The sequence below is a fragment of the Grampus griseus genome (assembly GCF_964374135.1).
Source record: "Grampus griseus genome assembly, chromosome: 2".
NCBI classification, from domain to species: Eukaryota; Metazoa; Chordata; class Mammalia; order Artiodactyla; family Delphinidae; genus Grampus; species Grampus griseus.
This window is the reverse complement of record NC_139018.1, coordinates 65,678,135-65,693,189: the sequence shown is the minus strand read 5'-3', so window position 1 is coordinate 65,693,189 and position 15,055 is coordinate 65,678,135. Positions and strand designations below refer to the sequence as shown.

General features: G+C 39.3%; 1 protein-coding gene across 3 annotated transcripts in view; it reads left to right on the top strand.

Annotated features, from left to right (window-relative positions):
* The window catches only part of AKAP6 (A-kinase anchoring protein 6), a gene marked incomplete at its 5' end in the record, with an annotated part of 374,977 nt that extends 361,648 nt beyond the window's left edge, over nucleotides 1-13,329 (top strand). For 2 of the 3 annotated variants that reach the window (XM_082648925.1, XM_082648923.1), the window contains 2 exons: nucleotides 4,399-7,820; nucleotides 12,953-13,089. In XM_082648925.1, the coding sequence (XP_082505051.1) occupies nucleotides 4,399-7,779 (3,381 nt within the window). In that variant the 3' untranslated portion in view covers nucleotides 7,780-7,820; nucleotides 12,953-13,089. Of the gene's footprint in view, nucleotides 1-4,398; nucleotides 7,821-12,952 lie in introns of all 3 variants that reach the window. The other variant, XM_082648924.1, reaches the window with a different exon arrangement.
* Nucleotides 13,330-15,055: the final 1,726 nt, after the last annotated feature.

Here is a 15,055-nt window from a genome sequence, read left to right as displayed (position 1 = left end):
CATTTAAATGGATTCCCCGACCCTGATCTATATATTATTTTCTCCCTGTTTCCATCACCGCCTCAGGCTTCCCTGTGTTCTGCCTTTTGCCCTAGGGTAAATATGCTTATCTTTATTCAATTACGGTTAATGCTGTTTATGTTTTTGTTATTTTTATTTATTGTATGTTTCTGTTGTATTCTACTTTTCCACAGATAAATCTTTCCTCCCAGGGCTTTGCAAGTGGTGTTGCTTAATAAATTCCTAGATCTAGAATAAACAGGGGAACACAGATTGCAAGACCTCCTAATGGTTTTGGCCATTCTGAGTACCAGAAGTTTGACTGGAACATTCAGTTCATCCTAGTCTTTTCGAGATACTTTAGTTTTTCAAAAGTTACAACTTTTTAAAGGAAATTAAAGGAATTCAGAGGTAGCTATATCAGAACTCTGTTGGGTTTTTGTTTTATAGAATGTCAGGTTCCTTCGTCTCCACTCTTTAGTGTTTCTCATTGCTTATAAAAATCTACCGTAACCTAAAATATTATGAAAATACTAGAAATGCAATCCTGGGATACCTAACTCAAAGTCATGCAAGTACAGAAGGAAATTAATTTAGATATGTATTACTTGCTGCAACTGGAATATTGGTTCTTTCATCATCATCATCATCATCATCATATTTCTCCAGCCACTTTTTAGTTACTTTCTCTGTATATATTACACTAATATAAATAACCTGCCTCCAAGAATAAAAAATAAAGTAACACCAATTAATTCCACTTGGTCTTGAGCAGATCTGTAAAGATGTGTGTGTGTGTATATGTGTGCGTGTGCGTGTGTGTGTGTGTGTGTGTGTGTGTGTTTGTAATTCTTTATATAGAGCCCTTGGTTTAGGCCAAAATTCTGCACCAGTGAAACAAGTTTGTAAATGAAAGGACTTGGCACAAATGAATTTAATTCAGAATTATCTCTGGAAAGCCAGACTCTCTATTGGAACCTCGTGTACTACTCACCATCCTTTTGGCTTCACAAATATTCTTAGATTTTTTTCTAAATCCATGCTTGATTTATACTTTATCAAAGAAAGGAACATTTGTGACTTTTTAAAAAGTACCAGACAATTCCTCTAGAGAAAAAACAACAACAAAAAATGCTTAACTAGCTTGAGGATTATTGGCTATTTTGGGCTATCATCCAAGAGAGCATTTGACCAAATAATTTTACAGCCAGTTAACATTACTCTGTACATGTCTTTTTTTTTTTCAAAGACAACTTTTTTCTTATATAAATATTGTAATATCCTTCCTCTTGGAAACTTTTCCTATTTTTTGCCCCCAAGGTATGTTTTATGTTTGAAGTTAAATCTTGAAGAAATGGAGATTTTATTGAAAATATTGACAGAATTTAATTCACGACAGAAAAAAAGTGAGTGAGGGCAGAGTGAGTAGCACTTCTTTGATATGTAAAATTTAAAGTCTAAATTGAATGATTTTCTAATGGATCTTGTCAGATATTCCCCGCAGTTGACATAAAAATTTTTTGGAAGTTACAATAAATTTAAGAGATTTATAGGAAGAAAGAATTAAGAAGGGTAAAGGACGATATTACATACAAAAGTTTAAGCTTCTCCTATGGAAATTTTCCACTCTAACTACATTATTGAGCAAAAGATTTGTTCTTTTAGATGCTGCTGCAAGTTTTATACTTTTGTAGGCTTGCATTTGTAAAGCCATAAAGGCAGCATTTGGTCAGAAAATGACTGTCATGGAAGGCAAGTCCGAATTACAGGCATCACTTGGGCTAAGCTCCCAGCGCACATCCAGATGGCAAGGTTCCTGCAGCTAGTGTGAGCCCCCCGGTTTGGGACTCTCACAGAAAATCTGTGCTTCTAAATGTTAAAATCAACCAGAAAGTTACAGAGAGAACTCCTTTGAAAGACGAGTTCAATTATTTATTAGCATTCTCAGAGTACAGTGTCTCCAAGATAGTATTTGAAATTAATATACTATTTGATTAGACTGATTGATTGTTTCTACAGCTGAAGATTTTAACATTCATTAGCTGTACTAACTGGTCATTAGTACTTCCTTTATCAGCAAGCAAAGAATAAACAGAAATTCTAATAAAAATTCATCACGGTGAACATACTCCATACCTAAGCGGGCGTGATGATGGCCAGTGTACTAGATTAACTGCTGTAACGTTGGCAGGGAAGATTCTATTATAACATTTAAGAATATCCCTTAATTAATGTTTACTTTGTATCTGGACTCTTTTAAACTTAAGTAAGCTATACAGATCATCTCTTACATAACCAGTATAATAAAGTGCTAATGGTTATTTTATACTTAATGTGTTTGTGTGGTATCCTTCAACTATTAGTTTCAGGAAGGACTGAGGACTTCTTAGGAAAGTTCTGTGAATGTGCTGCTGGTAAAGCCTTTTTCCCACTCCTGAGGAAGAAAAGCATCATGGCCTGTTTTTCAACCAGACTGTTAAAATAATTCTGAATTGTAACGCAAATATGCTCACCTGTTAATACTGTGGGACACCTCTCTCTACCTACCATGTCATGAAACTCTTGTGGTTTTTATAATTTTTTAAAAATTTATTTATTTTATTTATTTATTTTTGGCTGCGTTGGGTCTTTGTTGCTGTGCGCAGGCTTCCTCTAGTTGTGGTGAGTGGGGGCTACCCTTCGTTGTGGTGCGCGGGCTTCAGTAGTTGTGGCACACGGGCTCAGTAGTTGTGGCTCGCGGGCTCTAGAGCACAGGCTCAGTAGTTGTGGCACACGGGCTTAGTTGCTCCGCAGCATGTGGGATCTTCCCGGACCAGGGCTCAAACCCGTGTTCCCCACACCGGCAGGCAGATTCTCAACCACTGAGCCACGAGGGAAGCCCTCCCTTGTGATTTTAAGAGCAAATTGAAAGGAATGATGAGAAGGATTCTCCCTTCATGAATTAAGGCCACTCTAGAGCAATTCTCCGTATGCACTGAGAATTACAGCTGCTTTATACTGACTGCTTCCTCAGCCCTTCACAAGCGTTAGCCCATTTAGTACTCAGAATTATCTCCAAAGATAGATAATGCTCACCCCCTTGAAAAAGTGACATGAGGAGACTGCTGCTTGGAAATGTTGAGCAACTTGCCCGAGGCCATGCAGCTGGTTAGCAGCAGGTCAGCACTTCAGCCGCTCTGCATCGTTCTAGAATCCTGTTCATCCACCTGGTTACCCTGCATAAGTATAAGCTGAACCGCAGGGTTCTGTTTGAGTTTCTGTTTGTAGGTGAGCCTGTCAGGGCCTGCAGTACCTATATCACCTCTCTTGGCTCTAGCATGAATCCAGACAGCTGGCCAGCAAGTGAGGATGGTGGAGGAATACAGAGTCCAGGAGCCCATTCAGCTTCTATGTCCCAGAATGTGTCAAGCTCCACCAAGCAGGGTTAAAATCAAGAAGTCCAAGGAAAGATCAAGGTCCCATCTGTGCAGGCAGAGAGCAGCATAAGAGAATCTGGGCTACTTCATCCTTGGAGTCAGGAAGTCCTCAGATAGTTGCTATTGTAGGGCTGCAGGTGGGCTGGAGCGGGAGGTTAGTGCTTGTTAGAAATAAGGAGGCAATAGTGAGAGAAGTTAACAAGGCTCAAAGTGGAATCTCTGTCATAGAGAGGGACTGCGGAAGAGAGGAACTGAGAGAACTGTGATTAAGAAGCTGCCCTGCAGCAGTGGGGCCCGAGACGCAAGGTCCAGAAAGATGTAGGTACGGAAACCAGTCGGAGGTTGCTCATCTTGGGTCTGATTGGGAACAGAGCCAAATTCTGAAGAAGAAGAATGCTGAAAGGGAAGACAGTGGAAAAGATAGACACGTGAGAGCCTCTGGCCTGTGAATGGCTCTACAGGTAGATACAACTCTATTCTCTTTTCCCAGGCAGAAGCTGCTTCAAGTGGAGAATCCAGGAATAGAAGCAGGAGGGGGTTCACCATATGTGGCTGCAGATAGTACTCCATTATGAACTCCAGAACTGAGATAATATCAGAGTGAATATTCCCTAAAAGATGTCATAAGCTATACTCTTTTTACCTTTATTTACCTGACAGTTTTATCTTCACCCAATCCAAGGTTAAAAATGATAGAAGAATCAATGGGAAATGGCTAATTCCATATATTACAATTTGACTGTAATAATCTTACATTTTAATCTGTGCTATTGCCCTCAGTGAAAAATTACTATTGATAGAAAAGCATTTTTCAATAATTTTGTATGTTATTCCAGAAAGGAGTAGAGCTGATAATTATGCTATCTTTCAAATTCATGCTTGGGGCAAATTTCTTTCCTGACTCTTCCAAGAGGTTTTGAATGGATAAAATGTTCATGCTTGTGTTCCCTAATTGTTCTTTTTTTTCACTTCTCCTACACAGGAGACTTTGAATGTGATTGATCCTGGCTTGATGGACCTAAATGGGACAAGTGAGGATGCCCTGGAATGGGATGAAACTGACATAAGTAACAAGTTAATTAGTTTGAATGAAGAATCGAATGACCTTGATCAAGAATCCCAACCTGTCTTGCCTTCCTTAAAGCTTGAAGAGACAGGTAGTGAGGACCCTGGTTATGAAGAAGAGGCAGGTGACCACGGGGCATCTCAGTGTGCATCGAGTATCACTGCCCCGTCCAGTCCACACATTTACCAAGTATACAGCCTCCACAATGTTGAGCTCTATGAAGACAACCACATCCCATTCCTGAAAAACAGTCCGACCTTCACTAGCATGACACAGTCTAGCGTTTTAACTAAGAGTCTCAGTAAAGACTCTTCATTTTCATCTGCCAAATCTTTGCCGGATCTTCTAGGGGCTTCCAATTCGGTGAAGCCCTGCCCGTGCCACGGAGGAGACATGAGTCAGAATTCAGGCAGTGAGAGTGGAATTGTCAGTGAAGGAGACACTGAAACCACTACCAACTCTGAAATGTGCTTGCACAATGTGGTGGATGGGTCCCCAAGTAACCCTGAAACTGAACATCTGGACCCACAAATGGGAGATGCAGTTAACGTGTTAAAGCAAAAGTTTAAAGATGAGGAGGAACAAATTAAGCTTCCAAATAGCTCTCAGTTATCCATTTCACCAGTCGGTTGTGTAAATGGAAAAGTTGGAGATTTAAACACTGTTACCAAACATACCCCTGATTGTTTGGGAGAAGAATTACAAGGAAAACATGATGTGTTTACATTTTATGATTACTCATACCTCCAAGGCTCAAAACTCAAATTACCAATGATAATGAAACAGTCACAAAGTGAAAAAGCACATGTGGAGGATCCCCTGCTTCATGGTTTTTATTTTGATAAAAAATCCTGCAAATCTAAACATCAGGCTACAGAGTTACAACCAGATGCACCTCCCCATGAAAGGATTTTGGCAAGTGCATCTCATGAAATGGATCGCAATTCATATAAAAGTGGTGATGTAGAGAAGACCTTCAGTGGCATGCAGAATGCCAAACAGCTCTCCCTTTTATCTCATAGTTCCTCTATTGAGTCTCTTTCTCCAGGGGGTGATTTATTCGCATTGGGCATCTTTAAAAATGGCAGTGACAGCCTCCAGCGAAGCACTTCTTTAGAAAGTTGGTTGACATCCTATAAAAGCAATGAAGATCTTTTTAGCTGTCACAGCTCTGGGGACATAAGCGTGAGCAGTGGCTCAGTTGGTGAACTGAGTAAAAGAACATTAGATCTCCTGAATCGTTTGGAGAATATCCAGAGCCCTTCGGAGCAAAAGATAAAGCGAAGTGTTTCCGATATCACTCTTCAAAGCTGCTCCCAAAAGATGTCTTTTCCTGGCCAACTGTCATTGGACATAGCATCTTCTATCAATGAAGACTCGCCAGCATCTCTTACAGAACTTAGCAGCAGTGATGAGCTCTCTCTTTGCTCAGAGGATATTGTGTTACACAAGAACAAGATCCCGGAATCAAATGCATCATTCAGGAAGCGCCTGCCTCGTTCAGTGGCCGATGAAAGTGATGTCAATGTCAGCATGATCGTGAATGTCTCTTGCACCTCTGCCTGCACTGATGATGAAGACGACAGTGACCTCCTCTCCAGCTCGACGCTCACCTTGACAGAAGAAGAACTGTGCATCAAAGATGAGGATGACGACTCCAGTATTGCAACAGATGATGAAATTTATGAAGAGTGCAACTTGATGTCAGGGCTGGACTATATAAAGAATGAGCTGCAGACCTGGATTAGACCGAAGTTTTCCTTGACAAGAGATAAGAGAAGGTGTAATCTCAGTGATGAAATAAAGGGCAGTAAGGATGTAAGTAGTAGTGAGATGAACAATTCCTCTGACACCCTGAACATTGAGGCCCTTCTAAATGGCTCCATAAAACATCTCTCCGAAAATAATGGAAATAGTAAGCATTTACCCCACACCTGTGAGTTAGGGACAAAGGGTGAAAATAAGAAAAATATTTTCGAAGTTAATAAAGATCCATATGTGGCAGACATGGAAAATGGCAATATTGAAACTATTCCAGAAAGGCAGAAGGACAAACTGAATGAGATTTCAAAGGAATCAGAAAATCTTGATTCAACCGGGAAAAGGATTTCAGAGAGTGAGCAGTGTAAGTGCAGAGCACTTATGGATAGCTCAGATGATTCAAATATTGCTGGAAAGGAATTTGTTCCCCAGATGGTTAGACATGTTCCAAAGAAATGTCAAAATCACCACCATTTTGAAAATCAAAGTGCTGCTTCTACTCCCACTGAGAAGTCTTGTCCAGAACTGCCTTCAGAAACCAGTGTTATCAATAGACAGGACTCTGAGGTACTGAAATCTTCATCTAATGATGCACCAGATATGGCTGGAAAATCTGCTCGTTGCTGCCTAGCACTTGAACAAAGCGAAACAGAGGAAACCGTTTCTATCAGTGACAACGTTTCCTGTTGCAACTGTGACCCAGATGTTTTCCATCAGAAAGATGCCGAAGATTGTTCCGTACACGACTTTGTTAAGGAAATCATTGACATGGCTTCAACAGCCCTAAAATGTAAATCTCAACCTGAAAATGAGGCAGCTGCTCCTACTTCATTAACTCAAATCAAGGAGAAGGTGTTGGAACATTCCCACCGGCCCATCCAGCTGAGAAAGGGGGACTTTTATTCATACTTATCTCTCTCATCTCATGACAGTGATTGCGGGGAGGTCACCAATTACATAGAAGAGAAGAGCAACACTCCACTGCCACCGGACATGACTGACTCTGGCTCAGAAGACAAGGAAGACACCGAATGCTTCTTCGAGGCCTGTGTTGAGGAGGACCCTTCTGAATACCAGTCCTGTTTCTCCAGCGCTCTTCCAAATGAACCTGCAGTTCCCAGTGAAGCTCCAGTGCCACTGCAAGCAGCAGCAGGCTCTTCCAAGTTCAGTGATACTTCTCTCCTCGTCGATGATGCAGACGTGATGGCTCTTTCAGGTCCTCCCCCTCCAAAAAGAGGTGATGTAGGAAAGGAAGTGGATGGTTTACCCCAAGCTTCTAATGTCTATGGAGAAAGCTCAGAGTTAACTACTCCTTCAAGGCTGAGCGGTGAAAAGGAGAGTTCAGAAAACTCAGGTGAGTCTGGAAGGCCAGAAGAACATGATGCTTCTTCAGCCCAATCTAGAGTTCCCGGATTCTCCTCGAAGGCAAAGCAGCCAAAAGACATGGCTGCATTGCATCCCAACCCCAAAACTTTAACCTGTGAAGAAAATCTTCTGAACCTTCATGAAGAACGACATAGAAATATGCATAGGTAGAATGTAACCCTCTCCAAGCATGAAAATCATCTCATTGAAAGGTGCGTATAGTCCTCATGTTTTTATATATATATATATGATATATTTTAACATATATTTAATATATACATACTTAAAATATGAATTTTAGTCAACAAAGCTATGATAGGAGAAAAGACTAGTCAGGATAGCTGTTCTTGGCAGATATTTACCTGAATAAGACATTTAGATGAAAGAAATACTCCCAACAATGCAAGTAACTATGAAGCAAAAGGGGAGAGAACAGTCACAGTTGACATTTTTAGCAACATTACCTTCATTACATCATTATGGCAAGAAGAATAAAAAATTTGAGGAAGTAGTCAAATAATGTAGGGCCTCAAATTCTTCCATTAAGGGAGGAAAAAAGGTTCTGAAAATTGCAATTATACCCTCTGATCAGAATGCATGCACGGTGACAGTGCTCCCCGCTTCAGCTTCTGTGCACAGAGATGCCCGCTTCCTTCAGTGCCTGGAGATGAACAATGATTAGGTTAAAGGCTGCATCTCCTGTTCTGAGCCTTCCTTTTACGCTTCTGTCTAATGTAACTATCATCACATTTGCTTCCCCGGTGGAAGGCTGTGCTGTCACAGCTCCTAATCATGACCAAGTCTGAGGATTCAAATAGGAGGGGAAAGTTGATGTTAAAGAAGAGGGTTTTATTTATCCACACAGAGACTGAGAACAGGCTCAGAAAGCAAATGCAGAGAGAATACGTGACAAGTTAATGGTGTTTTGATAAGAACAGAATTTTTGAATTTTGCCTGAAGGTGACAGGCTGATTTCCATCCAATTTTTTTGAGAAAGTCATTCTACTCTTCATGTTTAATAAGACAGCTATTGATTGATAATTCTGATATGATGATACAGCTCTAAAAGTGACACAAAAATTCTGTTATTTCCCGTTTCTAAGCCCCAATGATGAATATACTTTCTCAATCAAGTTTAAAGAAGAAAATTTCAGTTTTTGAATGTGAGAGTTGTATTTCACCGAAGTGTGAGGTACTGAATGCCGTCTCCACCCGTACTCCAGAAGCTTAATGCAGTAACCTAAACTCGTGCTATAGGAAATGAATTACAGAAGCAATCTACCCTAATTTGTTAACTTATTCAAATAACAGTTATTACACTTAACTATGCTAAAGATTATCTTTTTTGTGGCAGATTGTTTATTTTTTGATGAGCCTAATTACTGATTTTCTAAAAGTAATTTACATTTATTACAAATACATCTTTTAAAATGTGACAGATAAATGTTGTTCCCATAATGTATTATGAAAAAAGTTACTATTTAAAAACACATTATTTAATTTGAAAGATGAATGGCAAACATCATTACTTTTTTTCCTGCAACACCTGTGCCCTCAGCTCATTAAAATGTGTGATTCTGTGTAGAGCTGCTAGAAATGGGGAGTGAGGGGGGGAATCTATACCATATATATACCCTAAAAATAAACTCAGTATGCAAAATTGAAGAAAAGCATCCTACTTACTAATATAGCTCAACTAATCTTCTGTGTTTCAGACTCTATTTACAATTGGTTGCAAGGGAGAACAAAAGTAGGAGAGAGAGAAATGTATTTTCTGTGAAACATGTCCACCCTATAACCACATTCTCTATCAGTATGCTGTAAAACTGACCATTAAGGAAGAACAACTGCGATTCCATAAGCTGCTTCAAAACAAGTTCTATGAGAACCAATTGTACCGCCGGCTCTGCTAACCTCCGCAAAAGGGCCGGTAGAGCCTGGCTGATTTCTGTTTTCTGAAAGGGTATCAAGGCTTGAAAGCAGCACCACTCTGAGCACGACATCATGTGACTGTGACCCTCAAGTCACCAGTCATGCTGAGATCTGGTCTCAAGAAGCTCTGGCCCTGGAGAAGCCTATGGGGTGCACTCCTCCCTTTTTGATGCTCCGGGGATTTCTTCTCTCCCCTACACAGATATAGAATTGGAATGAAATGTAATGACTCACAGCTCCATCTTTAGACTCAGGGATGGGAATATGCTGATGGATCTGTGTAATCCTCACGTTTTACAGGCATGCACAGTGTAAAACTACAAGCCAGCCCACTTTCCATTTAGCAATATTTTGTGGGACCCTGTGGTTCGATGCCTGGCTGATCTCAGGCAATAGGAGAAGCAGCCTGATTTTACTTCTGCAGAACTCACATTGCCACCCAGTGACTTGTTATCAGCCTAAGGCCATTTAGGTAGCCATATTTACTGGGCCTATTCAGTTTTTCCAGTATCATGTAGACAAACGTCTGGATGCCTAAACTTTTCACCAGTCATTAACACTGGGCACCTGGTGTAAATATTTACATATTGTTAAAATACTACCAACCAGGACAAGTTATTTTATCTCAAAATGCTGACATGCCATCTGTGTTAAATGTCAGGAATACATAGTAAAATTATTTGGTAAATAAGAGGTTTCATGTCTATAAAAGCTTAACTGTTGTCATTGTTCTTCCTATAAGAAAAAGCTCTACTTTTTTAAGCCATTTGAAAACCATCAGCTGGGGTGCTCTTTTTATCAGGAAAATAAAGTTCACCAAATTCAGTTTGCTTTTTTTCCCCAGAAATAAGTTCTCAGATGATGAAATTATTGTAATGCCTTCTAGAAGAGCTATAACTTAAAATAGCAGTTCCAGTCTGCAACAGTAACAAACTTTTTTTTTCAAAATTTTTGGAACACGTTTTTCATTTACTGTGTTCTAATCAAAAACCCACTGAAACTGAGAAACTTTAACACGATCTAACACAGTATGCATTTGCACTGATTTCCGGGTACACTGCTGTGCTTTTCACTATTTTCATATATGTGTCATGTTTCTACAAAAATAGAGAGGTCAGTTACAGCAAATCACATCAAAGGAAAGGTAACTGGATACATCCAGATATTTCTGCCTAATTTCGAGGAAGCATATAATGTTTTTCTGGGGAGCCTCCTAGGACCTGCCTAAGAGGTGTACTTTGCACTAATCTTTTTGCTGTATTCTGATAGTTATTTCTTCATAATCCTCATCATAAGCCTCTGATCTTTGGTGAATGATTTAACCGTAAACTTCAGGCTGGATAAATCCTGTGGTACAAAAATTGAACTCATCACATTCAGCCAGTGTATACACTTCTTTTCCTTTCGGTTTGCTCTGCTCTTCGGGCTTGTTTTAATGTGTGGGGGTACTGTATTTACTTAGGATGTATATATTTCCTTCAGAACTTTTTAGCTCTATTGCCTTTCCTACTTTATTGGTCTGCAAAGAGCTGGCCTATAGATTTTAGATTTTAGGCAATCACTTGTATTCGTACATGCTCAAGTATACACATACACAGTAAAAAGTGCTGCCGCTCAGTTTTTACAAACTGGGAAAGCTGTAAAAGCAAACGTTTCTCATGTACACAACACATTCTTATTCTATTAATTGGATTGACATTAAGTGTTTAACGTGACCCAAAGCTGACCAAGCAAGTTTAAGAAACTACTCTTGGTGATAGAGTATTAATTTTTCACTAAACAACATAGGTGTAATCTTAGCATATTTTCCTTTAAAATCACTTTAATAAATCAAGGTCTTGGTGGATGTGAAGTGTTTTCTGATTATCTAGCACTTCTGAATAATGAGCCCTGCCATGCCAAATAACAAAGATTTTATTGGGCATCACCCATCTCTCTCTCACACACACACACACACACACACGGGCACACACACACGCGGGCACACACACACACGGGCACACGCGCGCGCGCGCGCGCACACACACACGGACACACACACACACACACACACACACACACACCCCAGATTTTTGTCTCAACCACACACACACGCGGGCACACACACACACACGGGCACGCACACATGCACGCACACACACACACACACACACAGCCCAGATCTTTGTCTCAACCAGTTTGTCCTGCCCCTTTCCACGTGGGCCAAGTTGAAAGTCTTGATTATGCAGAGGAATTTAAATACCATCATTTAGTGAGACCGTATTTGCCTCACCTAAGGATTCCCTACTCAGTGGCCAGATTTCAAATGAGTCGTGTCCTCAGCATTTGAACAATGCACCATGCTTTCTTGAGTTACTGCGTTATTTTACTGTACCAAATTTCGTCCCATCTGTTCCTGTCTGTCTCTCCCTGTTTTTGATAATTTGCCTTCTCTCCCCAACATCCTGTGGCTTCAGCCACACCACATTTGCTCAAGTTTTTCTGGCTCTTAAACAGGTTGCAAGGTTATAGAGAAAGAGAGAGCAAGACAGAAAGAATGAGAACATTTACTTCTAGAAGGACAGTAAAGCAACCTGACATCAGACATCAGACTTCAGAACTCAGTTTAAACCCATACAAGCAAAAGCCTTGCTATATGTGAGAGCTGGTCAGAGGACCTAACGTAATTGTACCCTGCATTGCCTAAACCTGGAATTTAATTGTTCCTCACACTCGACAGGTTGCTTTTAGCTACTCAGAAATATGAAGAACCAATTGAGTTTGTAACAAATTTGTATCTGAGCCATCAGATGTACAGAAATAATTGGATCATTCTCATTTGCACAATGCTGTCTGTGCTTTAAATGAAATGCATTCCTATTTGAGCTAGAAGCCCCAGTTGTATCCTTTTATAGACAAGGGACTGAAGCATTTGGGATTATCACAGTTATGAATATTTCCCCATTATAAAATAATGGAATTGTTCAGTTCCACTGTCACACATATAGTGATTGACGGAAAGGTTAAACCCGAGGGTCAAGGCTCCCAGTTTGTGAATCACTGTTGATACTTTTCTGCATCACTTGGCATTGGCAGCCTCACATTTTCATATTGATTTGAGGTTTCTTGAGTGTTCAAAACTGAGTTCACAAGCAAAAGAGTAGGTGAGATCCAGAGAAAAGATCAAACTTGATGATTTTTCTTTTCTTTAAAACCATGTCTTTTTAAAATATATATATTTTTTTCACATTGATTCTGAAGCATTTGGGCTATCAAAATCACTAAAATCACTATATTTTATGTATCCTTTTATTTCAGAACATTAGCAAGTAGTTCTAAATGGCAGCCTTCATTGTTCTTCAAAGGGGCTCAGTTTTGCAAATGAAACAGACACTTCTGAAATCTTTTCTTGTCACTTTTGTGTTTCTTGTAGGTAAGCCTGGCTGCAACTCAGGGGTGGCCTCATATTTCCGCCCTGGGCTGGTCTCTGGTTCCATCGCGTCACTGCCATTTGTTACACTGACCTCTTCCAAGATGAATCTTTCTTCCGAATGCGGTTGTCCACATGAGCCTTGTGATCTGGATGTGTGCACTGGTTCTCTTTAGGTGGTTGTCTTTGAAGTTCAGCAAAGCTGCTTGTTCTCCCATGGATTCCTGTCCCAAGCTACCTCTACCGACCCCACCTCTCCAGAGAGACTTTTCAGTTTGCCTTCTCCCCTCCCCATCTACTCTCTAAAATTCTGGAGTTCACCAAATTGATGGTCCATTAAATTCACCTGTCTGGAATGCCCCCCCACCCCCCCCCACCCCCCCCCCGCTGGTACTTGACCAATTTCACGTTTCAGTCTGGATTTTTTTATGCTATGATGCCTATGTTCATGGAAAGAGGTTTACGTAAAAGGCCAACATTTGATTTGATTGCAGCATAGGGAAGAAACACTGGCCCTTCTTTCAAAATTAAGCAACTTTTAAAAGCGCCAATTTATTTATTTCCTTTTAAAAATAATAATCTATGCAGCACTTCAGGAAACAACTATATGGTGTTGTATATTATAAACTGGTGACATTCTACTATTAAATTATGTACAACATTTTTGTTTTTTATGCTTCTTGAGGTGGCAATGAGAAAAAAGTTTTTTAAAAAAGTGTGCCTTGCTGTATTTCTTATACCATTTATTAAAAAGCTGCTTTCACGGTAAAATTATGTTGGTTTGAAAGGAGGAAATAGCAAGGTTAAGATGTGTGAATAATTTCTGTATATATGTATAACCAAGTACAAACACTGATGTATAATGACAGTATAAAATGCTTTCATTTTTGTGATGTCTAGTGATGTGGAAAATATAAGCCTTAAATCCATTAGATTGCATGGTAATTAAAATTGGCATAATAAACATAGTTTATTGGGGGAAAAGGAAAATTAGTGATCTCTTCTACCTGTGTTCTTTACCAAATTATTGCATCTGGTTCTGGAAAAATGTGACATGTAGCAGCTTCCAAAATATCCATATTGTATAAGAGACTTAAAATTACTTAAACTACACATGATGCTGTCACAATTTCCAAAATCTTTCTGGTAACTATAAAGATCTTGGAACGCAAATGATTAAATGCCAGTTCCCCTAAACCAATAAAAATTTATCCTAGATATTTTATTTCTACTTATCATTAATGGTTTAGTGTTGGGTTTCAGGATACCTAGTATATCTTGTATTTATTTTATATAATTATTTTGAATGGGTTTGATGGAAAGATGGTAGAGAAGTATAAAAAAGTTGATTATTTTTTGATTTAGACTATAAATTTCAGGTGTATTTATTTTGTGTAAAAGAAATTAGCTAAGAAATATTCCATTTAGTCTTTATTGCTCTTGTTAAATGTAGTTTTGAATTTATATCCTAATACCTACTAAAGTGCCTGACACACAGTAGGTACTGAATAAAAACTTGCTGAATTGAAGTATTGAATTAGGTAATATGGATGACATTTATCTATTCATTTTGAGAAACCTACACTAAAACACTTATAAACAATTAGAAAAATGATGAAATGCAATATAAAACCATACAATATATAATCAGTTTATATCAAATTTCAAAAAGAAACAATGTAGATTCAGATAGTCACAGTAATGACAATCATTCATTCAACTGATAATTCATTAACATCTTCTACCTGCAAGGCATTGTTCTAGATGCAGGGGATGCAATGATGAACAAACAAAAGCCCTGCCCTCAGGAGGCTTACCTACATTATGGACGAGGTGAACACACAGTGAGATTCAGTAGTTGTCCTGTACATGAGGAAGAGAAGAAAGCAGTGAAAGAGGCACAAAGACAGAAACAGCAATGAAGGACAAGGAGGAAAAAAAGGGTTAAAAGAGAGCTGGAAGTTTGACAGTAGAAAATAGTGCAGCTTTATTGCAGGGATAGTAGGAGAAACAGTAAATTGTGAGACTTAATGAAAGGTCTTTTAAAATGTTAGGTTGGAGCTTTTGTACGTAATATGCTAAGTAGTAAGGAAACTTTGTATCGTC